The sequence below is a fragment of the Ananas comosus genome, linkage group 3, assembly GCF_001540865.1.
Source record: "Ananas comosus cultivar F153 linkage group 3, ASM154086v1, whole genome shotgun sequence".
Lineage (NCBI taxonomy): Eukaryota > Viridiplantae > Streptophyta > Magnoliopsida > Poales > Bromeliaceae > Ananas > Ananas comosus.
This window is the reverse complement of record NC_033623.1, coordinates 12,917,221-12,943,798: the sequence shown is the minus strand read 5'-3', so window position 1 is coordinate 12,943,798 and position 26,578 is coordinate 12,917,221. Positions and strand designations below refer to the sequence as shown.

The 26,578-nt window shown below is 36.3% G+C and overlaps 1 protein-coding gene across 3 annotated transcripts; it reads right to left on the bottom strand.

Annotated features, from left to right (window-relative positions):
* Window positions 128-24,900, bottom strand: LOC109707344 (MADS-box transcription factor 50-like). Of its 3 annotated transcripts, XM_020228541.1 has the most exons (8): window positions 24,683-24,842; window positions 24,326-24,561; window positions 1,985-2,069; window positions 1,330-1,391; window positions 1,097-1,196; window positions 963-1,004; window positions 826-867; window positions 128-656 (listed from the first exon to the last, which is right to left on the bottom strand). In XM_020228541.1, the coding sequence occupies exons 2-8, from the start codon at window positions 24,505-24,507 to the stop codon at window positions 510-512; spliced, it is 660 nt and encodes a 219-aa protein (XP_020084130.1). In that variant the 5' UTR covers window positions 24,508-24,561; window positions 24,683-24,842; the 3' UTR covers window positions 128-509. The 3 variants fall into 3 exon arrangements, with proteins under 3 accessions (XP_020084130.1, XP_020084131.1, XP_020084132.1); XM_020228543.1 differs by lacking the exons at window positions 128-656; window positions 826-867; window positions 963-1,004; ... (1 more) ...; window positions 1,330-1,391; window positions 1,985-2,069 and adding exons at window positions 23,372-23,941; window positions 24,081-24,160 and having other exon boundaries at window positions 24,683-24,900; XM_020228542.1 differs by lacking the exons at window positions 128-656; window positions 826-867; window positions 963-1,004; ... (1 more) ...; window positions 1,330-1,391; window positions 1,985-2,069 and adding an exon at window positions 17,402-20,481 and having other exon boundaries at window positions 24,683-24,894.

The following is a 26,578-nucleotide window of genomic DNA, read 5'->3' as shown; positions in this document are numbered from 1 at the left end:
TACAATGTCCTTCTCTTTCAATGAGAAGTAACATGATTCGATGAATGATGCCAATAACTGCTTACTTTACATGATTACATATTCAACTGCAGTAAAATGACAAAAATATTGTCAATACATAATCACATTGAACTAAAAGGGGCAAATTTTTATGTATTATCTGTCATCTGAGAGGCATGTAATTACCATACTTCCAAAGATACATTGATTGGCGAAGAACTACTCTTCGATACTAGTAGACCATTACAAATCTAGTCAAGAGTTCGTCAAGAGCACTTAGGGACACAATAAATAGTGTAAAAAAGACTTCTAAACTCCAAAGAAGATATACAAAACTAAATTCAGAAACTATATTCACTTTTTTTCAGGTGCCCATGTACTTTGAGATAAGAATCATTTGAGACAACAAAATAGTTTAACGAATCTATAGATAACTTATTCTGGATATTCTGACAGAATTTCTCCTGCACTTTTATCACTATGCATGCCTTGGTGATCTTCTTCATCCATTAGGCTTGTTGTAATGTGCCGAGGGTCTTCTGTCTTCCTGGGCATCCTATATACAACTCAGTTTCGACATCCACATGGTGGTCATCATCTTTGTGTGGAACAATCTCCATTGATGAAGTTGGCCTTTGATGAGCTTGTGGGTTACTCTTCACATGGACGCAAATGACTAATTAGTGATGCGCTTGATTTCGATATTATTTCATGCTATACAACATATTTCACTAAAATTTGTTAGTGCTATGTAAACGAGTAGTGCGGCTTAAGAGAATCAGATAAATAATGATTTTGAAAGGAATTGTGCAATTATGGTTCTACCTTTTCACGTAATGCTGCATTCTCCTTTAGCAGTATCTTTTCCTGGATTGAAACAGTGCAATTAATCGCAGATTGTAATCTAGATAATATATAGCAGTTGAGCAATACTTGGTGTTGAAAAGAAATTGCTATGCTACCTTCTCTTTAAGCTGCATAATCTGCTCTTCTAGTAAACTTGTCTGCATTTTGTACATTAAAAAAGGAATACCATATTAATATCTTCTTACTGATGTTCTAAGAATAATGTATGTTGTATTCCATTGCAGATTACCTTCTTTCCTCTGATGCTATGTAGGCTCTGCTCAAGCTTTCCTTCTAATTGATGCAATTCTTCAACTGAGCACGAATCTAAATTTTCGCCTAAAAGCTTCCTGTAGCAATCCCAGTTGTTCAACGAACAAACATACGGAATTTTATGTAGTACTTAGTACAATACTTGTTTCTCTGATAATCTGGTAAAAGGAATAATAGAGGTGCCTGAATAACCAGATATCAAATACATACTTCTTGGAGGATTCAAGAACCTGTAGCTTTTTTGACATGCTAGCTGTTTCAACCTTTAATTGCTGCAATCAAACAATTTATTTTCAGCAATCACAATAACTAGTAAATTCTTTTTTTTTTTTTCGAATAATGTTAGCAAGCAAATTCCATGCGTTTTTTTCTTGCTTTTAGCTCTCTCAGAAATTTTTTTTCGACAAATAGCTTCACAAAATTTATATTTACAAGATTAACCCTATCCCCGCCACGCAAGGGCCACACGAGCACCACGTGAGTGTGGCTGGTTAAGTTGAACACAGTATATCATTAACCGTGTTTGAATCGTATCTTTTTCACATTCATCGTGTTTATTGTATTAAATGTATGTTGTATACATTAAGTTAAACACGATCAACCATTCACCATGTCCAAACACGGTGAATGGTTCACCGTGTTCAACTTAAACCCAGGGCCGCCAACCACGTTCATGTAGTGCTTGCATGATAGGAGTAGGAAATCTTGCAAATATAAATTTTGGGGAGCTTTTTTGTGATTTTTTTTTTGAAGGGGCTAAAAGCAAAAGAAGCCCAAATTCTGCTCTAGAAAATTAGACTACCAAGTAAAGAGAGTAAAGCTAAACAATATAAAAGAATGCTTAAGTTTATTGCATGATCCACACCTGTATATTTTGTTCTATGGTTGTGTTGTTCTTGTTGCTGTCGTCTTTGGCATGTACTTTATACCTTTCAATAGTTTTTTGCATGCTGAACAATTCAATTGTAACAGTGAAAAGGCAGGGAATATAGCTAATAAATGACATGAAATGCTATTGTGTCAAGAGTTTTCCTGTATGTGATAGTTATGCAGATAATAAAAAAACATTTTCAAAGTAAACATACCTTTTTCCTTAAAAAACAGAAAAATAAAAACAAGCAGGGTATGTCACTAGCTGGAGATGAACTAGTTCTGCTTCAATATAATTAGACCAGGTTCTTTCTAGTCTTGGAGCTATCTATTTCAAGTATTTATTTTTTATCAATGCACTAATTGGGAACCCAAAAAAAACCTCCCTTATTTTGGGGATTAATTGCGTATTGGCTCCAACCTTTCCACTATTTTTTATTTTGGTCCCTAATCTTCTTTTTTTTTTCTCATTTTTGGATTTTTTTTTCTTGGAAGATTTTTTGATATCAATTTTTTCCTTCAATTAAATAAAATTTTTTAGTTAATGTGAGTGACATTTTGCTAATTCACATGCAGCAATTAATCTTAATCTTGAGCCAAAGAATTAATATTTTCCTAATATATAATATTAGAATATTTATTTTGGTAGTCGACATTTTTTACAGTATAAAAAATATCTATTTCAATTTTTAAATGTCTTTTAATTAGTCTTATTTTTAAGTGCCGCTAATAATTGTTTATTGATTCCTTCACTAACCTGAAATTTATGAATCAAATACTTTATTAGTTGTATCTGTAGTGATAAAAGTTAACGAGGACTTTCTTTTATCGTCAACGACGATGATGAGGATGCTACCACCAATGCTACCAAAGATATTGCTTTCACTCCAATTAATTTTTTTTTATATTTTTTATTTATAAATTCTACTCGGATGATAACAGAAAAATATTACGCATTTTTTTAATATTACAATGAGATTTTCTTTTATTTTAAACTCGTTTATTTATTTTAGTTATTTGGTTTAGATATATTTAGAAAGAAATATACTTTAGTTTCATTCTTAAATTTTTAATTGTTCTCATCACGTGGGTTCCTCAACTATATAAATTCTTTATGCTTTGTAACTATGGTTTAAAGTACCGCCCTGTGCCGTACGGCATGGGGCGGCACGTACCATGCCCCCAAGATGAGGGCACGATACCGGGGGAGGGTCTCGGACCCCCTCTCCTTGCCGCGGCACGCGACGCTCTGCAGTACGAGATAAAGCGGCACGGTGCAGTGTGCCGCAACACAGTGTCGTGCCGGCACTCTGCTGTTTTACCTTTTTTTTTTTGCTTTTTTGCTTTTTGCTTTCTGCTTTTTTTTCTTTTTGTTTTATTTTTTGGGGTATTCGAAATATTTTGGGTATTCCACACTCACCCCCCCTCCTCCCTCCCAAGACATTGCAAATCGAAAATCTACTTGTTAGGTAAGTAAAAAAAATTATAATTTAAATTTTTTTATTTATCAATATATGGGTAAATTTTTAATTTACATAGAAAATCCATATCGCGGGGGCATCGGCCCGAGTGCTCCGCTTCCACCACCGACATCCATTTTTTTGTCAAAAAATTATGTTATCAAAATTTGTCGCACCGCGAAATTTTTGGCTAATTAGGTGAACAAAATCAAATTCAAGAAACAAATTTTGAAGCACATCAAACATAAAATTTTATATTTGCGCTAGAAGATTGAAAATACTGATTAAATTAAAAGCTAAATTAAATCACTTCATACTTAAATTTATTTAACTTATTTGTCATATAATTTATTGCCTAATTTTTTTGATAGATCTACAAATTTTTTTTGAAAAAATTAATTAAAAATTAATTTTTTCAATACTTCTTAAAATAATTTTTTAAAATAATTTTTTAAATTATTTTTTTGTATTTTATAAAAGAAAGACTTATTATATTCGTCAAAAGAAAGAAAGAAAGAAAGATATTTTTGCATTTTAAAATTTCTAACCTTTAAAAATTTTTATTCTGCATTAGGTATAGTTGTAATTTATATACAAAAAAATTTACAAGTATATTAATTGATAAGTATAGTACATATAGCAAATATTCATAATTATTTGATTAAATCTTTCAAAATAACATTATAAGAGTTTATTTGAATAAAAAAAACTAAAATAAGTCCGTGCTAGGCAAACAGTAGCACGCTCCCGTGTCACGGCACTTTAAACCTTGTTTGTAACATGAAGTAGCAATTAATATGTTCCATACTGGGTAGAAGTATAAACAAACAATAATGTAAATTTTTTTGTTTTATATAAAATAAATTCTATGTGATTGGTTGTGCCGATGCATTGACTTCTGTGTTCTTTTTAATCGATGGCTAGCTTTCCTTTATACCGATGGCATGGAACACTATACTACTGCCACAATTGCTTGTTCAATGATGTGCACCATGCTAGAGATGACTTGCTAAAATTGATGCCATCTACAAATAAAACAAATGCACCAAGTTAGATTGTCCCTTTTCCTCCATCTTCAAAGTTGACTTAGACAGGACCAATCATATTTTGTTTAAATTAAATACATGGATGGCCATTAGAAAGAGCATTTTCACTTATCTATATATGTAGTTTCAACCAAGCATCTTCATTTAGAAAGCCGATTACTTCCTTGATTCTAGAATATCCTCTCTATTTTGCACATGCCTCACTACAACATAAGTGGAATCTCCAAGACATGCATAAACCCTTGTGCAGAAAAAATGCTTATTAAACAAATCAAGGTGAGTGGCACTTTGACGTCAACTCATATGAAACTTCAGGACCAGTTGATGTCATTGCCATTTGTCAACGAGGCTTCTGTCATGATGATTCGAGTAGAATTAGTGTTTAAGCCTACGATGCGGTCAATCTAGCGTTAGAGTTCCAAAGAATAAACGTTATTCAACCAAGCTAAACCGAAAATCTGTTGTATTTAGTAATTTTTACAATCGGCGGGGGAAATTTTCAGGCGGTCATAACTTTTCGCTCGAGTGCCCGATTTCAACATGCAACTCCAATTCGGAAAACACTTTTTGAGATCTATGCGTCGAAGACAAAGCCGTTTTGGTGACGTTGGAACCTAAATTCAACTATTTTGGCTTCTGTTTTTGTATTTTAGATTATTTTTGAAAAGTTTTGTATTTTTTCTATTTTGGTCCAATTGTTTAGTTATTTCTGATCAGATTAGGTACATATTAGAATTTATTATCTTTTTTTATAGTAGGATTCATATATCACCTCTATATATAGGCGTGACCTTCGGTTACTGCTGTAACGGCCCCAATAGTCCCACATCGGATGGGATACTGATTCTGATCAGTTTATATGAGACACACATGCTAGTATTAATAACTAGGCATAAGCATTTTGGGCCGGTTCTTTGGGTCCAACGAGTTATTATTGCTACCGGGTCGGGTCATTGCATTTGGTATCAGAGCCGAATACTAACTGGAAGTGCGAAAACTAAGTGCTACACCGGACTAAGTGCTATACCAACGGGTTTGGTGGGAGCCACCTCTTGAACACGTTTGAGCCACCTCTAGAATCTCACATCGCCTGGTAATTCTGATCCTGGTCTGTCTACTTGTGATCTGGTTTAAACCCGACGAGGATGTCATGGTTTAAACAGGGGGAGTTTGTAACGCCCCATTAGTCTCACATCGGATGGAATACCGATTCCGATCAGTTTATATGAGGCCTACACGCTAGAAATAATAACTGGACTTAAGCATTTTGGGCTGGTGGTTTGGGCCCAATGAATTATTGTTGCTGGCGGATCGGGTCGTTGCAATTGGTATCAAAGCCGAATACCAGCAAGAAATGTCAGAGCTAAGTGTTATGCGGGGCAAAGTGCTACACCAACGGGTTTGGTTGGAGCCACCTCTTGAATCCATAGTTGCCACCTCTAGAATCTCACATCGTCTGGTAATTCTGGTCCTGATCTGTCTGTCTGTCTGTCTGTCTGGGTTTGGACCTAACAACGACGTCAGGGTCTAAATAAGGGGAGTTTGTAACGCCCCCAATAGTCCCACATCGAATGGGATACTGATTCTGATCAGTTTATATGAGGCCTCGCATACTAGTAATAATAATTGGACTTAAGCACTTTGAGCCGGTGGTTTGGGCCCAACGAGTTATTGTTGCTAGCGAATTGGGTCATTACAACACATTGAATGCTGAGATTACGCATTGAATTTCTGGTAGTAGATCCATAATCAAAAAAGTTTTTGTGATTGTTCCAGAAGAAATGAAACAAAAGATACGGTAGAACTAGGACAGTTATTATATGAGGTCTACCCTTATGTAATAAGTTTTTTTCTCATTTATCCCTTTATTTCTGTCCTTATTCTTCTTTCCTCTCAACGCGACTTAGGCCTGCGTCATCCTACCTGCATACACCTTCATTACTCTAGGAGACATCTAGCTAATATTATCTTCCTACCTTTGTAAAAGCTAATGTGTAAAACCTTTAATTAGGGTGTAAAACACTACAGAAAATCAGGAAAAGTGAAAAATAAAGTATACAAGTGATTTATAAGGTTCAGCTTTAAAGCCTACCTCTTTAGGTGAAAATAGAGCAAAGACCTTACCATAATTGAACTTGGAAGTAGAGAAGATGTATCAAAGCATTTGTCAATTTGTGATGTCCTACTTTCTAGATGGTCATCCATCCTGGAGCTACTCTAGCCCTAGCACGCTTAACCCTCTTAACCTCTTAAGCATAACCCAAAATGTTATAACTGGGTTACAAGGTTTAGTATTATTATATCTAATATATACGACTATTTCAAATTCTAAGGGTGTTTCATTCATCTCCCTTTTGAGATCTGATGTCCTCGTCAAGCTCAAACACACTCACAAGCACCAGACGATGTAAGACTTGTTTTGCTAGCCTTAGCCGATCTTGTGGGGAACTGCGCTTCACCAAGTCAACTAGGGAGTCGCACTCTACCCACTGTAAGACCCTAGCTTACCCGAAATCCTAGCTCAGTCGAAACTCATCTCATACTTTCTACTGGTTATTAGTTTTGATATCAATCATGATGCCTCGCTTCCCAAGAAGGTTACCTATCCTAGAACTACTCTAGTCTTAGAATGCTTAACCCCCTTAACCTTTTGATAACCACTACCCAAAATGATATAGTTAGGTTAAGATGTTTAGCCCTATTATATCAAATATATATGACTATTTCAAATCCTGGTGGTGTCACATAATTAAATCCTCTTATGTATCAGTCTATTGTAAAATTTTCACTTGATCAAGGACTTATTTCTTAGAAACCTCTAGATCTTGTATTCCAAAATACTTAGCAAATTCAAGAAAATGTTTTTAACAATACATTAAATGTCAACAATGGAATAACTTAAGAAAAACTTATAAATATCCAAACAATTTAATATTGTGGAGCTCCATGCACGCAATCTCTCTTTTACCCACTCAACTTCCTTACATCGCAAACCTCAAGAAAGTTACCTTTCAATTTTCGTTCCAACTTACTTTTTAGTTGGGTTGCAACATGAAGGGTAGATTTAAGAATTCAAGATAAATCTAAAATCTCCTCATAGGTTTTAATTCATCGTCTTATTCTCAAGCATGCCAAAAGGATACATGTGTGCTATTTATTTGCCAAAGAAATTCATGCGATGCTTGAACCCGGCATTGGATTCTCTTGAGTATCAATCCTGCTCGCAACTACATATTTTTAGATTCTTGCTTCGGATACCTCTACTTTTATACCAATTGTTCTCTTTTGAGGAAAAGATAGCACGCTACCTGCTTCATTCATTGGAATAGTAAATTAAGCAACATGAGTGGGGCAACACAGGCCTCGAAGGGGGCGGAAAAAAAAAACTAACGGTTACAGCGCTGCTTTTATACCAATTATTGAAACCAAAGATCATAATTCACAGAGTAAAATGATCAATGATCTATACACACATTGAAAGGGTGAAGCAGGTGTTAAAATTTGAAGAGTACTCTAAGAGAGAACATTATATATGTTCTCGACACCTAAAAACACATAGCTCATGTACAACAAATCTCACATAAAGACCAAAATAGCTGAAAAATCTACAAAAAAAAAGAAGAGAAAACGTAGTATTGATTTATGTGGAAATTCTAATTTTGGGGGAACAACCACATAACAAGTTAATCTCATATTATTGGCCCCACAATCTGATGGTAGCTAAAGAAACGCATTCTCTCCCAGTAAAAGTGTTGAGTTAGCCACATTAGGCTCATTTTTATTTGGGGCTTGTTAGTAGGGCTATGTCGTTTGGTAAAGCCAAATCTCTCCAATATTATGTATCTTAACCTATGAATTTGGACTTCCCACTTGTAGTCTTTGGATCATGCTTCTTTTGATATATGGCCTCATAGTTGCTAGCTTATTGTCTTAGAGGCTGAAGCCGGGTGATTAGATAGGTGAGATTAGAGAAGTAGGCAGTAAAAAAGGTAGGAGAAAAGGGAGGAAATCTTAGAGCTTTGTCTAATCCTAATCCTATCAAATAAAAGGTGAGACTTTCTTACGAGGTATGGTTTACACCATTTGGGTAAAGCTAAAGGTTATAGGAGCTGTTTTTGTGCCTTAGAGTGCAGATAATATATCTCCTATTATAACTCTCTTTTAATCTTCAAGTTTATAGCGAAAGCTTTGCAGATGATATCTCTCTATTATAACTCTTTTTTAATTTTCAAGTTCATAGTGAAAGCTTTTTTTTCATAGATATAGGTATAGTCGAATCACGTAAATTCTTATATTCCTATGGTTTTCTTTATTTTGTATAGATACTCTTAAGTTTACACTCCATTTGAATGCTTGTAGCAAGTAGTTTGTGATAATGTCCACCAAGCGTTTGTGAAATATCATCAATAGCTTTCACCCTCATTTTGCATGAAAAAGCTTTCTCAATCAGCTATAATTCAATCCAAGCTTCATCTAAAGCTTCACCTGAATCTTTTGAGTTATGTTACTCTTTAATAAGTTACGCCTAGGAAATATTGACACCAAAATCTTTCTGAAAGCTTAAAAGACTAGCCAAGAGATAACGAGTGTTTGAAGAAGGTCAGCATATGCTGTAATGGAGATTTTTTAGGTTTTCTTTCTTAGGTCTCTTAACCTAGGTGAACTATGTTTCCACAATTATGCATTCTTTTCTAATTCAGGTTCAAGTCAAATAATTTTGAATCATGGTTAAACTGGCTAATTAAGGTCCTCAATAAAGGTGGTTATCAATAAGACAGTAAAAGTCAAATAACTATGGAGCTAGGATCATTTCAAATTTCAATTTGCTTTTGGTTTGGGTCACTTGGGTTCAATTTGTTTAGTTTTATATCACCATGGGATTAGAAACAATCAGGATTAACTTATTTTGTATTTCGAGTCACTTGAATTCTCATAGCATCATGTTTTAGGTTACTCTAAATTAGGTTGGTCAGTACTCGGTTGTTCAAAATTACGTATTGTTTAAGTCTCGAGATTCTTGGTTTTGGATTCTCTTACTCCCTCAAAATTCAGGTTTTTAGGTTCCCTTGGATTTTGGATCTTCTCATATTCACAATGTAAGATTTTTTAATTTCACTTGTCCTATTTCTTAGCTATCTTAGATTTGAACCTTTTGAAATTTCAAATGCTTAATTTCGTCTATATGTAGGTTTTTAACCATTTTGATTTCATCTTGTCTAGGTCATTTGGGCCTTACTTTAGTTTGTTTTAATTTATCTTCGATTTTAGGATCAATTAGTNATCTTCCTTATCTACCATCTCCTCGTACTCGGTATACTCTGCTTTGAACGACTGGGGCAGAGTGTATACCATATTCACATCGCTGGACCTTCGTCAACTGATTTTTCCTGTATTCTCTATTTCTTTTCTTCACTCCTTTGCCGTCTCAGCAGAGGAGTCGCTTTCCATTCGCGCCTTCCTTTCCTTGGGAGGCCATCTTTCTCGCTTAATAATTGTCTCGAGAGAGGCTATTTTCTCCTCTAGCTCTCTCCGAGTTATCTTCTCCTCCGGCTCGGCCGTAATTGGTCGTTCTATCTTCGACTTTAGCGATGAACCGCCCGCTTCGTGATCATTCCGCATCGGACAAAAGGGATGTTGTGGTTCATTGGGTAGTCTCCATACGTTCAGTCTTATCCTTTTTGCTTCTTCATAGTGCTACCTTGCCTCGGCTTGCAATCTCTGCTGCTGACACTTTTGTGTTTTTATTAACATCGGCCCTTACCATTTGGCCGATGGTTTGGCTTCGTGCCATTGATCAATTAGCACATTCGCCGGTACTTTCACCGTTCTTAAATGGTTTCTCAAAATTTCTCTTCTTTCCCATGGCCTCGGCCACAGTTGTATGCCGAGCTCATTGACTAATCTCCGACCGAGGAATTCTATATCCCCCTCGGTCATTCCCTCAAACTCTAGTTCTGGTCTCGGCCTAGCTTGATGTTGCCAGTGCGGCCGATACCCTGAAAATCTCTGTTTTGAGCCGAATGATTTTTCTGGATAAGTCCATCGGCTGTTGTGTTCCTCTCTCCTGCAGTTGTAATAGTCATTCAAAACTTTTTGCATCAACAAGTCTTTCTTATTTTTCACCGAGTCTACTTCGAGCTTGGACTCGTTGGAGGCTTCATTTGAGCCATCCTCTGATTTGTTGTCTCCTTTGGGAATAGTATAGGGATGCAGAGTGGCTACGATTAGTGACCCTCGAAGTTTACGCCCTTCGACTGAATCAAGCGATTCGGCTGATGAGGGATCGGATCAGCCGAGTCCGAAAGCCTTCACTATGAAACCGGTTCGGCTGAATGAGCCGAATGTACGAACTGCACAAAGACTAGGGTCGGCCGAAGAGCCGAATGGATGAAAAACACAGTGACTGGTTGGGTGAAAGAGCCGAATGCCTTAATATATATTGAAAATGACTTGCGAAAATAGAACAAAGGTTGAGTGTGCCTGAAGGCATACAGACTCAGTTGATCTGGCTTAGTTCTACTCCTAAGGAAATACAGTAAGTGCTGAAAAATAAAGGATTACAAGTAGACTATTCCTAGAAAATGCGAAGAAATTGCAGAGAAAATAAAGGTGGTCTTCTGTTCTCGGGGAAAAGACCTCCTTTCAGGGCGTTATTTGCCTATTTATAACGCACCCATGTTGATCAGTTATTTTTTACCCATGATCGGCCACTCTTTATTTTTCGAGGCCACTTCCAGCAGATCGGAACCGCTTGTAACCGCTTGCAGTTACTATAACTTCCTTCAGTTATATGCGGTGCTTCTTCTGATGCTCCTGGTGTACAGAAAAATTTCTACTCTTAAGGAACAGTTGGGTGGAGTACCGGTGTACCACCTGGCCACGCCTTATTGGCCTAACATTACCTTACATAACCTTGGCTTCTATAATTATCTATATCTACATTTATTGGTTATTATATGTTTAATCCTTTAGTGTTCATTTTGGACATCCCATTTAAATCCTTAATACTTGAAAATAGAAATATCAACAGTAAGGGCATTTTTTTAAGGGTTAATTTCATACAGGTCCCTGTAAACATGGTGAATAGCAGATATATCCCCACAAAGTTCAACTTTCATAAGTTATCCCTGCAAAAGTCCTAATGTATTCAGATATGTCCCTCTGGTTAGGATCTGTTAGAGAACTGTTAATAACAGTAAAGTTGTGAAATCACAAATTCGCCTTTGCCCTCTTCATCTTCCTCTTCCTTTTCAAGCTGTGGGAGCAGATGGCGGCGGCGACGGCGACGGCGACCTTACGGAGCTTGTCGGGGTTGCGACCAACGAGGACGAGGAAGAGACGGAAGGCGAAGTCACGGCTGATGCCGTCGGAGGCTCCCGTGATGACGGCCCACGTGGGCACCACAACGGCGGCGACGATCGGATCATCGACGACGACAACAAAGAAGAAGAAGAATGAGGAGAAAAGGATAAGGAAAATGAGAATACGAAGAAAAAGAGGAAGAAGAAGAAGCAAGAGAGGAAGATGAAAAGGAAGAAGAAAAAGAAGAAAAAGAAGCAGAAGAGGAAGAGGAAGAGGAAGAAGGGTAAAAATATCATTTTACCTTATTAACTGATCATGGTTAACTATTTTAATAGTGGTTAACTAGATTTCTCTAACGGAAATTAACGGCAGGGACATATCTGAATACATTAAGACTTTTGCAAGGATAACTTATAAAAGTTGAACTTTGCAGGAAAATTTCTGCTATTCACTATGTTTGCAGGGACCTGTATGAAATTAACCTTTTTTTTATCATAGTTACATTATGCATATGCCAAATTTGACATCTTAGCTATATTAGTTGGAACCTAGCTCATTATACTTACCTTATACTAAAACTTATTTATTCTATTTGTAAAATCAAAACAACAAAAAATAGATTCAGAAAAATACTTAATGCAGAAAAAAAAAGATAAAGAAAAAGCACACCGGTAATCCGGTATTTACGTGATTCGACCAACGGCCTACATCCACGGACGAGGACGGAGCAAATACTTTATTAATGTCGAAAACTTGAATACAAGGAAGATCTCTCAACAGACCAAACTTTAATTTAATCGGAAACGCCGAAATCCATATCCATACGAGCGACTCCAAGATGGCTCGGCTTAATTAATGCTACGGCTCCTCATGACCGTACGGAACACCAAAAACATGAGGCTCGTGGTTCTCTCCAAGCAACCGTATGACTCAAGGGACTTAATTAATTAGCACGCCACAGGACACCGACGGGAGCACCAAACTCTTAATTAATTTGCATGACTTCATTAAAGTCGCACCGGCTTCATTAACTTGGCCGTGCTATGCATATATAATGCATAACTCCTAAACACAAGTCCAATTCTAACTCGGTTAGAATTAGACTCCTACTTATAATCCATATAGGCCAAGTTAAATCTAAATTATATTTTATCCTAATTAGATTAGAATTTACCATCAATTTAGATAACTACAAATCTAAACCAAATTTAATACTATTACTTGGATTCCAATCTTTGAGCTTCGGCGATGTATATTATGGTACTTTCAGAGTGTGGTTTGGTTGTGGTTGTGGTTGTGGTAGTGGTGAGGTGAGGAGAGCTGTGAAGTGTTGAGTGAGTTGCAGTGATGCGGACTTGCTGTGGGACCATGTCTAGAGCCCAACATGTATTTTGTGCAACATGTATTTAGAATCCGAATGGTGGGTTCGAGTTGGACCAGTTGATATTGTGAAGTTGAGCTAAGATAGGGATATGGTGAGTTATTGCATGCCAGTTTAGTAAACCAATGAACAGGGACCTAACCTTCAGCGTGATTTTCGGATAGATCGAATCCCGAAGAGTCATATTCTGAGAATAGTAGATACAAACAAGTTGTCGAATGGCTAGCATGGAATGTTTGACTATAATATACTAGAGTTGGCTGAGATAGTATCAGTAAAGATAAATAACAAAGCTACAAGGCATATATTATGGCCGTTATTTTGGAGTGACATATAAAACAAAGATAGGAGGTATTTCTAGTAGCTTAGGGTGGAGTTCAGCTGGTACTCATGTATTGTATTAGTGTTAAATATATGGATACTCTGATAACTGTGGATCTCTGTTGATTCTTTATTGTTTATTATTACTTATCCCTGTAGACGTAGACTTTTTCTTAGCTTATTACGGTATCTATATATTAACATAATTTTATTAATTGACTACTTGAGGTAGTTTTTTATTCACCTGGGATTGTCCTTCAGCTTTGTTTTGCTAGCTGAGTACGAGGTATTTGAGATGTCTACTGGTTGAATTCTAGAGAACGTAGCTGGAGAGCCACAGCGTGAGTGACACTAGGAATTAGTATTACTTCAAGTAATAGTATTCGTGTTTGTTTAACATACTTGTAAATATGCATTTGGGTCTATATCTACTCCCTTATTCCTGCAAATTTGGGAGTTTGGGGTGCGTTCCTTTTGTGAGTACTTGTTATTAAACTTTGTTATCCTATTTAGAACTGTTGGTGACTAATTGTAATTGTGTGTTTGTTTATCTCGCATAATTATGAGGCTTGAGCCTAAAAGGAGCACAAATTCATATTTGTGAGGTGTATCGGTTGCCGATAAAAAGGTCTGGGACGTGACAATTTCCATTTCTTTGATTGAGCTGGACCAAGCTAGTGGGCCAACTGCGGCTAGCAGTGTTTGTACATAACACTGAACTTGAAATTTATCACAGAAGAGCATGCACATAACAAGGTGAGTAAGTGGTTTTGCATTAAAATCAAGAATAATGTAAATTAATTAGCGAATATAGAAGAAAATTCGAGCATAAAGAAGTATTATAAGTTGTTGGATTGTCCTCGTACCGAAATGAATACGTCAGATGGTAAGGCATTATTGGGTGCCTTTCCTTTAAATTTCAAAAAAAAGAAAGAAAAGTAAGAATAAAGAAAAATTAACCCTACTCGAATACCAATCTAGCTCGAGGCATGAGAACTAAGAGATTCCTCCAAAAGTTTCTATAAAAGACCAATCTCTTATTCCTAACGAACTTAGTAAAAGAACCTCTCCAATAAAGACACCCGCACAATAATAGATCAATAGGCATGCAAAACGAACATCATGCATCATAGTTATCTTGTCAAATCAAATTACTAGATATGGACAACTATTCTTTAAAAAACTAGCAAAATCAAAGAAATTTCAATGCATCTTAAAAGGTGCATGGTCATAAACCATGAAAGAGGGAACCTGCTTGCTGCCGAGAAGTCAATATGGAAGGTGAACTGCTGCAGTTCATCTTATTCCACTAACGAATTTTAAGTTTGTTTACCCTTCCTTTGTCATTCTCCTAATGTAGGGTTCTATGACCAATTTAAACATAATTAGCACAATTTGCATTCATCATCTTACAATCATAGGGCTACATTACCTATGGCAAAATTCCCAAACTTATAACGAAATTATCTAAACTTTAGGAAAATCACATAAATCGTACTTTCTCTTAATTTAAATTTCCATGCTTAGAAACTGTTGAAAAACCTGAAAAAAAAGGAAATAAAATAGTCATATAACATATCCGATTGAACCTTCTAATCAATATTTGCAACTTATTGTGCCCAAATCATTGGTTTAAAATGTTTAAGGCAAAACCACTGGTACGAATGAGTTAGTTCATGTATACCGAAGTGTCGCCATATGCTGTCCAAAATAGGACTGTTGAACTATGACAACCTCCCTTTAGGCTTCAATATTCTCGTACAGCTCACTCCTAATCTCCTATTAATACAAATCCATATCAGTTTTTTAAGGTACAATGCACACATAACTGCTTGCCTTTTTTACAAAACCAAAGGTAAAGATGAACAATCAGCTAGCTCACATGAGAGTACCACTAGGGAGTGACTCTGATACTGTACGTAAAACATCAGTTTTGTCCATCAATATTAGCACCTTGTTAACCTAAACTACTAACCAAAAATGCCAAGTTGCTAGTACTTACGAGCTATTCTATACATACCAAAGTTTATTCCCTACTGTATCTAATTATGGACTATATATAATAAGTTAAACTCAAATATCGTTGCTTAAGTTTTTCACCTTGTAGGGCAATTGCAAGGACAACTTTTTATCCAACTAGGGTTCGTGGAGAGCTACAACCTCCCAAGAGATTGCTTTGGACCCCTGCAATAGTGCTCGTGGAGAGCTACAATCTCCCAAGAGATTGCTTTAGGATGTGGCAAAAATAAATATAAAACAAAAAAAAAAAGAAGCAAAGCTGCTGGTTTGAAAGGAGAGAATAAAAAATAAGGTTGAGTAGGCCCTCAACTCTTATTTATACTTTACACAACCTCAGGGAGCATATCAAGTTCTTTGATCACCCAGTGGGAAGATCAATTGCAAGCAGCCATTGTAGCACAAAAAGCTAAGTGAATTTATGCTCTTTTGGACTGTTTTAACCTTGAATTGACAAAGTTAGATTTGTAAGTCAGTAGCAGAGAGAGGATCTAAGCTCCTTAGAGATTTAAGCTACTCAAGGTCACTAATATGCCCAAAAATAAAGTTTTGTGAATTTGGAAGTGAGATAGTTCAAAACTCCCTAGTTTCCAGAGGGTTCTGCTATTCAAACCATGGATTAAGGTCCAGATCAAGACCTTGGCGGGTTTGGACAGCTTCGATGACTATTTCAAGCCATACAACCCAATTAACTATATACTTTTATATGCATTTGCTTCGCTATTTGCTTAAGATACTCATGTAATGCAAAAAACTACTCCTATGAGTTCAGTAAAAATAGTCCCAAAAAATAATTCTCATTGAATAAGAAGTTTCAATACAAATAGAAATTGTTAGCCCAACTGAAAGTAGAAACATCTCAAATGCTAAGAAATTGGTTAATCAAATTCCTTAAAAGTCACACTTCCATTAGATATAATTTGAAGTCTTAACTATCAAGACTATTGATTAAGCAATTTGACATCTTCAAACTGGCTGCTATTATAGGCCTTCTAGACTTTGACAAAATTGCTAACTAGATTTAGTGGTTTATGACTTCATTGGGTAATAATGTTTCTCCTTGATTCTGATGATTCTATGGTGTAAAATAACTAACAATGCTGCAATAATCGTCTGATGGTCCGGTATATACCATATAAACTAACACACTAACCCAATTAGGTTTAAGAAAAGCCAAAGAAAACCCAATGTCCACAATATGATTTGATGAGGAAGTCTAATGTCCACATTATGATCAAACTGCATTTGTAAAATCTTTAGCTCCGCAATGGTGAAGTTAGTTAGATATATAGTGGGTATTTGATTGCATAGATGTTTTGTATTAGTATGTCAAAGGAGTCGATAAAGCCATGTTAATTAGAGTCCTAAAAGGTCTCGTATATGAAAGAGAGAAAGGTTTGTCTATTCTAGAACTTCAGTAATAAGAGGCAGAAGGCCCTTGCTCGAGTGCAGCGGTGGTGGTAGGATGATTGACCCATCAATAATCTCCTAGAGCACTTTGAAGTTAACACAGGTCAGCAAGTTAGGACAGAAGGATCAACGATAATTGACATCAATAAAAGCAACCTCACTTCTTTGCCTTTAAACGAAAGATACCTGCTTAATGCCACTTCCAAAGCATCTTTTACTTGATGTCATGAGAGCTAGAATAATAAATCATATTACTTGATGTTAACCATGATAAGAACAACTGGATCCAAGGATAGCAAGAATAATACATCACACTACTCGATGTTAACCATGATAAGAATAACTGGATCTAAGGATAAGAATCACACTACTGGATCATGATAGCAAGAATAATAAATCACACTATTTGATGTTAACCATGATAAGACTAACTAGATCTAAGGAGATACAACAAAATTTAATAATAACATTGTCTCTTTGTCGATTAACAAAGATAGAAGCTAAAAAATTCATATAAAGTGCATTGAATGTTCTCCACATTTTTAGATAATCTCGAATGAACATATAAGTAACATTCACAAGCATACAAACTCCATGAACCTCTACCTCCGAGACTAAGGTTTCACATTTTTAGCCATTTCTTTAAACATATTTTTATCTGTATGATTTACTTTAATTACATAATCAACTTCCTCCATGATCTGATGCACGCTCAAACTAGATTGTCACCACTTTCACAAAAAAGTTGATTATAAAGAATATTGTATAATGGTGCTTTAACGCTCACAGTTCGATAGACAATTCTACTTGAATATCCGATCATCTATGACTAACTCAAAAAAAAAAATCCGAACTCTCTTTCCGAACTTGACAAAATGGCTTTCATTTATCAAAACAAGAAAACAACATGGATTTCTTTCATTTTGTCAAAGAGAGACCCTATCAAGTTTTTTTCCCTTCAAATTTACTGACTTATACTTCTTGACCTACCAGTCAAGTCAAGATCTCTTCAATTATATCTCCTTTCTCTCGTTACACTTCACAATCACCTATCTCTTGTGTGCCTCAGTGGAGGCAAATTAACTCGGAGAAATCATCTTGCATTGACCTAGCAGTACTAACACATATTTGCCACGTTTGTGCCATGCATTTTAAGGTCTAAGATCCAGCTGAATATTTTGAGAGTACTTTTTTGGGTGCCAATGAGAAAACTAGCTCAAAAGCATCCCCAAAAAAAATACTTGAGCTCTAAAATTTTCACCAGCAGTGGCATCACTTTCATTCACTAATACTTTAAGATTTTTAAGAGGAGAATATGATTATTGCTACAAACATGCGGGTGTAGAATTAAAACTCCTAATTATGCAATATAATTTCACATGACAAAATATGTAATTGCACTTCACAAAGAACACAGTAAAATTAAAAAAGCAAAAATTATGTTTCAAGTTTTTCTACTTTTATCCCTTGATGGTTTGCCACTAAACATAGCACAATCTATACCACTAAGGCATATCTAGTTACCAGAAAGTTGACTTCCGCCAAAAATTGAAATCCAACGAAAATTCAGCTCTCAACTATATTGTCCTTACTTTATTATCTTCAAATCTAAAAAGATCAATTGCAAGGATTTAAGTGCCCATCGACACGGGTCATATTTACGGTGCCCCATCATGCCAACAAGATATCGATACGATATCTTTGAATTAGTAAGTAATTTTCTTAATAAAATTCAAAAAAATTGATAAAGATACAGAATAAACAGTTAGGATATTTTGTTGTTGAAGAAAATAAATATTTCATATCATTATATATCGGCACACATGTATTTTTTGCGATCAGCATGCATCGGCACCGCACCTCCCGGCACGCACCGTGCTGCCGGCGAGTTTCTGGCACAATTCCGTGCAACGGCACTTGAATCCTTGATTAGTTATGTAATTTACATTGCCACCACTAAAAAAACTTTTATAAAAAGCATCAAATCAATATTAAATGTCCATCTAAGTGAATCTAACTTCTATCTGTTAACCAGAGCATCAACGAGAATGAAAATAAAGATGAGCATGCACTTAAAATGTATTGAAGCTCTTGAGTGATAGCTATGCGTGCTAAAGACACCCCACTTTTCAAGAGAGACATCTATTTTGGAACTACTCTATCTCTAACACACTTAATTCTTCTAACCTTCTGGGCCTAACCACCACCCAAAATATTGTGACTGGGTTAAGAGGTTTAGCCTTATTATATCTTATATATAAGACTATTCCAAATCCTGAAAGTATCACATTTCTCCCTCCTTTAAGCCTTGACGTCCTCGTCAAACTCCAACACGCTTACAAGCACCAGGTGATTTGAAACTCGTCTTGTTAGTCTTGTCATCTAAACCTTAGTTTAGCTTGTCATTCACAATCCTGACTTAGTCTATTATTCAGACTTTGGCTCGAGACTCCTCTCATACTGACTGTGACACCTCACTTTCCAGCGGGATCGCCCATCCTAAAATTACTATATCCGTATCACGCTTAAACCTTTTAACCTTTTGGGTCTAGTAACCGCCCAAATGCAATTACTATGTAACACCCTAATAGTTCCATATCGGATGAAAAAATAATTTTGATTGGATTATAAAAGGCCTTGCACGCTAGTAATAAAAAATTGGGATTAAGCATTTTGGACCGGTTGTTTAGGTCCAACGAGCTATTATTGCTAGCGAGTCGGGTCGTTACAATTGGTATCCGAGTCGAATACTAGCCGAAAATGTGAGAGCTAAGTACTATGCGGGGCAAAGTGCTAGACCACGAGTTTGGTAGGAGCAATCTCTAGAATCTCACATCACTTGTAATTCTAATCAATATGTCTGTGATCTGGATTTGGACAGTCTGTATAATAACTGGGCTTAAGCATTTTGAGCCGATGGTTTAGGCCCAACGAATTATTATTGCTAGCAGATCGGATCGTTATAATTAGTATCAGAGTCGAATATTGGCCGAAAGCGTGAGAGCTAAGTGCTATGTGGGGCAAAATGCTACACCAACAGGTTAGGTGGGAGCCACCTCTTGAACTCGTAGAAGCCACCTCTAGAATATCATATCGCCTGATAATTCTAGTCTAAATGTCTCTAATCTGAGTTTGGACCCGATGAGAACGTCAGAATCTAAACAGAGGGAGTCTGTACCACCCCAATAGTCCTATATTGGATGGAAAAATAATTCTGATCGAATCCTAAGAGGCCTTGCACGCTAGTGATAAAAACTGAGCTTTTAAGCATTTTGGGCCGATTGTTTGAGTCTAACAAGTTATTATTACTAGCAGGACGGGTCGTCATAATACACCCAGAATCCGTAAGGCATAACAAATACCGCATACCTGCTAAAATAGCAAATATATAAGGCTACAAAACCCGACAAAGAAATAGACATGAAGATAGTCACAAAAATTCGCTAAATAACACGGAACAGAGAAGAGAACATAATGGGAATAAATAAATCTCGATGACAAACTATAACTAGCATTCACTCGATCCTGCTCCCGCCCAGCAAAACCGTCACGAAATCTGGGTAAGCAACCATACACCACATTAGTCGGATTAAATATATAAAAAAAAGACTAAATGCTCTCAAGTAAAACTTTTATACAAAAATACAATTTAAGCGACTGATTTTTCTTTCAAAAAAATTCAAAAAATAAAAATTATCAGAGTTTTCAAATCCATATTAGATATAAAAATTATAAAATAAGACAGTGCTTTTTTTTTGAAAATAGACAGGGTTCAAAAAAAATGTATCCATCAATTAACTACATAAAGTGAACTGTTGGCGAGGTCAGAGACACCCGTAGGTGCAAATACAGAATAGAGGCACCCGAAGATGCATATACAGAACAGAGACACCCGAAGGTGCATATACAAAACAGAGACGCTCAAATGCGCAAATACAAAACCCATAATCGTATCATCAATTACATACAAAAATTCTTTCCCAACCTTGCAATTATTTGAGATCCCATAATGACATTTCTGCCTATTTTGTTCTCTTCTCCGTACCGCATAATTTAGTGAATTTTTGTGACTATCTTTCTATCTATTTTTTTCGATTTTGTAGCCTTACATATTTGCTATTCTAGCAGGTATGAAGCATCTTTTATGCCTCGGGTTTAGGGCGTGATAGAAAAATAATATTAAAGCCGAATACCAGCTGGAAATGTGAGAACTAAGTGTTACGCGGGACAAAGTACTACACCACGGGTTTGATAGGAGCCACCTCTTGAACCCATATGAGCCACCNTATGCCTCGGGTTTAGGGCGTGATAGAAAAATAATATTAAAGCCGAATACCAGCTGGAAATGTGAGAACTAAGTGTTACGCGGGACAAAGTACTACACCACAGGTTTGATAGGAGCCACCTCTTGAACCCATATGAGCCACCTCAAAAATCTCACATTGCTGGTAATTATTCTTATCTATATGTCTGTGATTTAGATTTGGACAGTTTGTATAATAACTGGGCTTAAGTATTTTGGGCCGATAGTTTAGGCCCAACGAGTTATTATTGCTAACGGGTCAGATCGTTACAATTAGTACAGAGCCAAATACCAGCCGGAAGTGTAAGAGCTAAGTGTTATACGGGGCAAAGTGCTACACCACGGGTTCAGTGGGAGCCATCTCTTGAACCCGTAGGAGCCACCTCTTGAACCCGTAGGAGCCACCTCTATAATCTCACATTGCTGGTAATTTTGATCTATATGTCTATGATCTAGATTTGGACGGTCTGAATAATAACTGGGCTTAAGCTTTTTGGGCCAGTGGTTTGGGCTCAACGAGTTATTATTGCTAGCAGATCGTGTCGTTATATACCAGGTTAAGAAGGTAAGCCCTATTATATGTTACATATAGGACTATTCCAAATTCTGGAGTTATCACAAAAAATAGTTCATGAATTTCCATTGCTCGCTCACAAGCATTTGACAACGAAGATAAAATGTCCCAGTTATAGGCCTAGCTACTTAGGCATCTACAGTAACTTATTATTATTCCTTACTTTATTTTATGTCCTAGGAAAATCACCAAAGGACCATAGTTATCCTGATGACAGCAACATTCCCTCTCTCTCCTCTAGATTATTATCATTTTTAAGAATTTTCAAAGAAACCAGCTATGGTTGAAAAAGCCTAGACTGTAAATTGAGAAGGTAATTACCCTACTTAGTTATTGACCTTATTCGTATTGTCAGAAAAAGCTTGTTAAATAGAACTAGAAAAGATGATACGCTACAAATGTAACAATATAGGTGACAACCTAAACGGCACATCAAGTACGACTTCCCTGAATTAGTTAAAGAGACGCCACGCCACATATCACAAGGAAGAAAAGTTTGCCTTTTATCCTTACAAAGGAGGATAAATTCATTACAAAATTTTCAACCGCCCAAAATAATTTGGGAAGACAGAAGAGTAATTGCATTGCATCAAACAGTATGAAGTTTACGGTTTATCAAAATTTGTCAACGTGATAAACAGTGATGATACAAACTGCAACAAATGCAAAATACATGAAAGAAAAGGAAAAAAAAATAGCATACTCTTCCTACTTAATTTAGAATGCAACTCTACTATACTCTCAATTCACGCAACATACTTTCCTTTATTCGCTGCAGTCATTCTTTAATTAAGTATCAGTTTAGATGAAGCATTTTTTTTTTTGGGACCCAATATAACATCTATATATCAAAATCCATAGTTAATTCTCAGCCGTACTTATTTTATATATAGTTCATCTAAAAAGAACCTGCCAATAAATGCGCTCGCCATCAAAAACAAAAAAATTTAATGACACTCCCAAGTCATGAAAGCAAGAAGCTCTAATGTGGTCGGCTTTTAACTTAGGGTATGGAATGCAACTCTATACTCTCAATTCACGCAGCATACTTTCCTTTATTCGCTGCAGTCATTCTTTAGTTAAGTATCAGTTTAGATGAAGCATTTTTTTTACGGGACCCATTATAACATCTATATATCAAATCAAAATTGATAGTTAATTTTCGGCCGTACTTATTTTATATATAGTTCATCTAAAAAGGCCTGCCAATAAATGCGCTCGCCATCAAAAACAAAAACATTTAATGACACTAGCTCCCAAGACATGAAAGCAAGAAGCTCTAATGCGGTCGGCTTTTAACTTAGGGTTGATTAAAAATATATATGTTTGTTTGGATGCGATGAGAAAGAAATATCTAACTTGATTCGAGTGATTAGTATGTTTGATACATGCAATGCAGCAACTTCCATAATATCATATGCTTGGGTTTATAACTTCTCCACATAAAGCTATATCTAGAGACTAAAATCAGCTTTAAAATTGCGAATAACGTTTTTAATATACATTAATTAATGAAGTATGTGACTGGATGACCAAAAAAAGACTCCGGCAAAAATGCACACCAATCTATGAATCAAAATGAATTTGAAAATTATAAAACAAAAGGTACAAGATGTACAATTTACGTACAAACTTTAAAAGTAGATATAAAAGGAAACAGGAGGAGACCTCACATTTGTAGTCCTATTTCCATTTTCGTTTTAATAGCTGGGCACCTTCTTTCTTTCTTTCTTATTCTTTCTTTGCTATGATAAATAGTTAGTCTTCTTCTTTTTTTTTCTTTTGTTTTTATTACGGGAACCTTACCCAGTGGGTCTAGAACACTGTATATAGTTGTACTGGGAACAATTCTAGAGAAAAATCAGTAAAGTGTAAAACAACAGGGCTCGAAATCCTCCGTTCTTGTTTATGATGATGATCCTTACTGGTTATTTTGCAAGAAAATGTAGTGAAAACGAACCGAAAACACAATTCAAAACGGTGGATTCGATCAACATGAAGTGGGGACAAATCAAAGATCATTTCAAGAATCTCCTTAAGAGCAAAAGACAAAGAGCTAAGAACTTTGTCGGCGAAGAAAGATCGGCGGCGATATCGAACAAGAAACGGCGAAAGAAATTAAGATCGATCGGTCGATCGATACCGTTCAATGATTAATTCAGTACTGATCTGAAACAGCTTCAAGAGCCCAGCCCGCAGATGATTTTGTCCCCAAACCCTATATCAATTTTGTATGGAGGAGGTTCGCGAGCGATCGCCGCGGGGTTTTGTCGTCTTNGATACCGTTCAATGATTAATTCAGTACTGATCTGAAACAGCTTCAAGAGCCCAGCCCGCAGATGATTTTGTCCCCAAACCCTATATCAATTTTGTATGGAGGAGGTTCGCGAGCGATCGCCGCGGGGTTTTGTCATCTTTCGATGGAATCTAAAAAGGATTCACAAGAAATGGAAGAATTGAAAGAGATCTAGAGAGAGAGAGAGAGAGAGAGAGAGAGAGAGAGAGAGAGAGAGAGAATGGAACCTGGAGCTGGAGAATTCGTAGAGCTTTCCGCGAGGGGAGAAGACGATGAGGGCGACCTCGGCATCGCACAGCACGGAAAGCTCGAAGGCCTTCTTGAGCAGGCCGTTGCGCCGCTTCGAGAAGGTCACCTGCCGGCTGGTCGCGTTCTCTATCCGCTTTATCTCCGTCTTCCCCCTCACCATCCTCTCAGCTCCCTCCTCCTCCCCCCAACCCAACAATCGAACCTCCAGCAATCCCTACACACACACAACCGAGAAAAAAGAAAACCAAAAAGGAGAGCTAGCTAGACAAAACTAGAAATAATTGAAAGGACGGATGGATGGAGAAGAAAACGAGATCCGGAACAGGAGATCGTACCAAAAATGGCAAAAGACGGGGAGAGAAGAGGGGTGGAGTGCAGAATGGGGAATTTTTTTGGTCCAAAGAAGGGAAACCCTTATTTGGAATGCGACTGGGAACCACAAAGAAGAATACTCCTTTCCTTATTCGTCCCTTGTTACTAAACAAACGAAATAAAAGACGCGGGGCGATGGTAAAAAGAGGAGCCATCCCCTTCTAGGTAAAGTAAAAAGAACCTGAGGAACAGAAGAGAAAAAAAAAAAAAAAAGTGGTCTACTGCACGAAACAAAGTGGTAATGGCAAAAAGAAACGGTAAAAACTACAAAAACCCATTCCCTTAAATGAGAAGAAAAAATTAAAAATTAAAATTAAATAAAAGGAGCTCAAAAAAGGGACATCACTCATCTCCCTTTCAGCTACGTCAGCAGCGCTATTAATAACTTCCCCTAAATTCGAACAAACGCGTGAGATGTGCGACGTACGATAATAGGTCTAGGTAACATTTTTNACGGTAAAAACTACAAAAACCCATTCCCTTAAATGAGAAGAAAAAATTAAAATTAAAATTAAATAAAAGGAGCTCAAAAAAAAGACATCACTCATCTCCCTGTCAGCTACGTCAGCAGCGCTATTAATAACTTCCCCTAAATTCGAACAAACGCGTGAGATGTGCGACGTACGATAATAGGTCTAGGTAACATTTTTGAGGAGTTTTTTGCGTGAGCATAGGAGGATGCGGGGGTTATTATTGCCTTTCGCTTCAAATCGGGACGGTGACGTGGCGATTTTCGACCAATCCCGAGCCTCCGGGCCCCACTTCGTACGAGGGTTGGGAACTGGTCTGCATCCTCGGTACATGTCCGTACTATCTGCCAGTAGAAATCGGCCACGTAGCGTCGGAGTGCTGAGTGCGGTGTCCCTCCGCCAATAGGATTCTCGAGGTACGACCTAGTCACGTGCCTCCCACTACAAAACCTCCCACGTTTGAGAAATTATTACTTGCACCCGGTGCACACGTACCTTCGATGCACCGTATACATATATAATACATAACGGCCAATATCTCAAAATTATTAATTGAAGTAAAAGCAAATGATATCCATAATTTATATTTTTTTTTTCGGTAATAAAACATCTAAATCAACAATTGGCTCTGTTAAATGTAATCTATTTTTTAAAAATTTTGTAAATTAAATTTCATAATTTTACAATCGTATTTTCAATAAATTAAATATTGTCAAAAGTCAATTTTTTTAACCATTAAAAATCATTCTTTCTTGAACAACTTGAATAATAGGTGTGTAATGTCTAAAGATATGAAATTTGATTGTTTTAAGAAGATTAAAACTTAATTTAGATCATGTTAAACGTAATTGATCATCGATTTGGATGATTCATCTTTAAAAACAATATGAAAGTAAATGACATTTTTTTTAACTTTAAATAGCTGATCTAGCCTCTCTCAATTTAAGTCTTTATTATAGCATCATAATAATGGCCAGTAATATAAGATATATTAGGCTAAAATGCAAATTATTCTCTAAATAAATCAGATGTTATTTTTAACTCTGCATAAAAAAAAAAAAATGCGTGCTTAACTCCCTTAAAGCATATGCCATTAGTACTTTTTTCTTTCTGTTAGCCTCTCCTTCAACTTCAATTAATACCTTAATTATTTTAATGCCAAACATACCCTTCTTTTTTATCCTCATTTTCTTTCATTTTTTCTTTCTTTTCACATATTTTTTTTACTTAAATTTTTATATTACAAGTGAGAGGAGAGAGAATGAAAATAAAGAAGTTTATGGTAATTACTCTATTGATAAAAGAGGTGGAAGAGGGTAATAATGGAAGTAAAAAAGGATTGAGAAAAATAAAAGAAGAGGAGGAGTAAGGGAGAGAATAAAAAAAATA

Excerpts from the sequence above, each read along its gene's own strand:
- LOC109707344 (XM_020228541.1), bottom strand. The coding sequence starts at position 24,507 with ATGGTGAGGGGGAAGACGGAGATAAAGCGGATAGAGAACGCGACCAGC. Across the intron at positions 1,005-1,096 it reads ATAGCATCAGAGGAAAGAAG|ACAAGTTTACTAGAAGAGCA; the intron begins GTAATCTGCAAT and ends TACAAAATGCAG. Across the intron at positions 868-962 it reads TTATGCAGCTTAAAGAGAAG|GAAAAGATACTGCTAAAGGA; the intron begins GTAGCATAGCAA and ends GTTTCAATCCAG.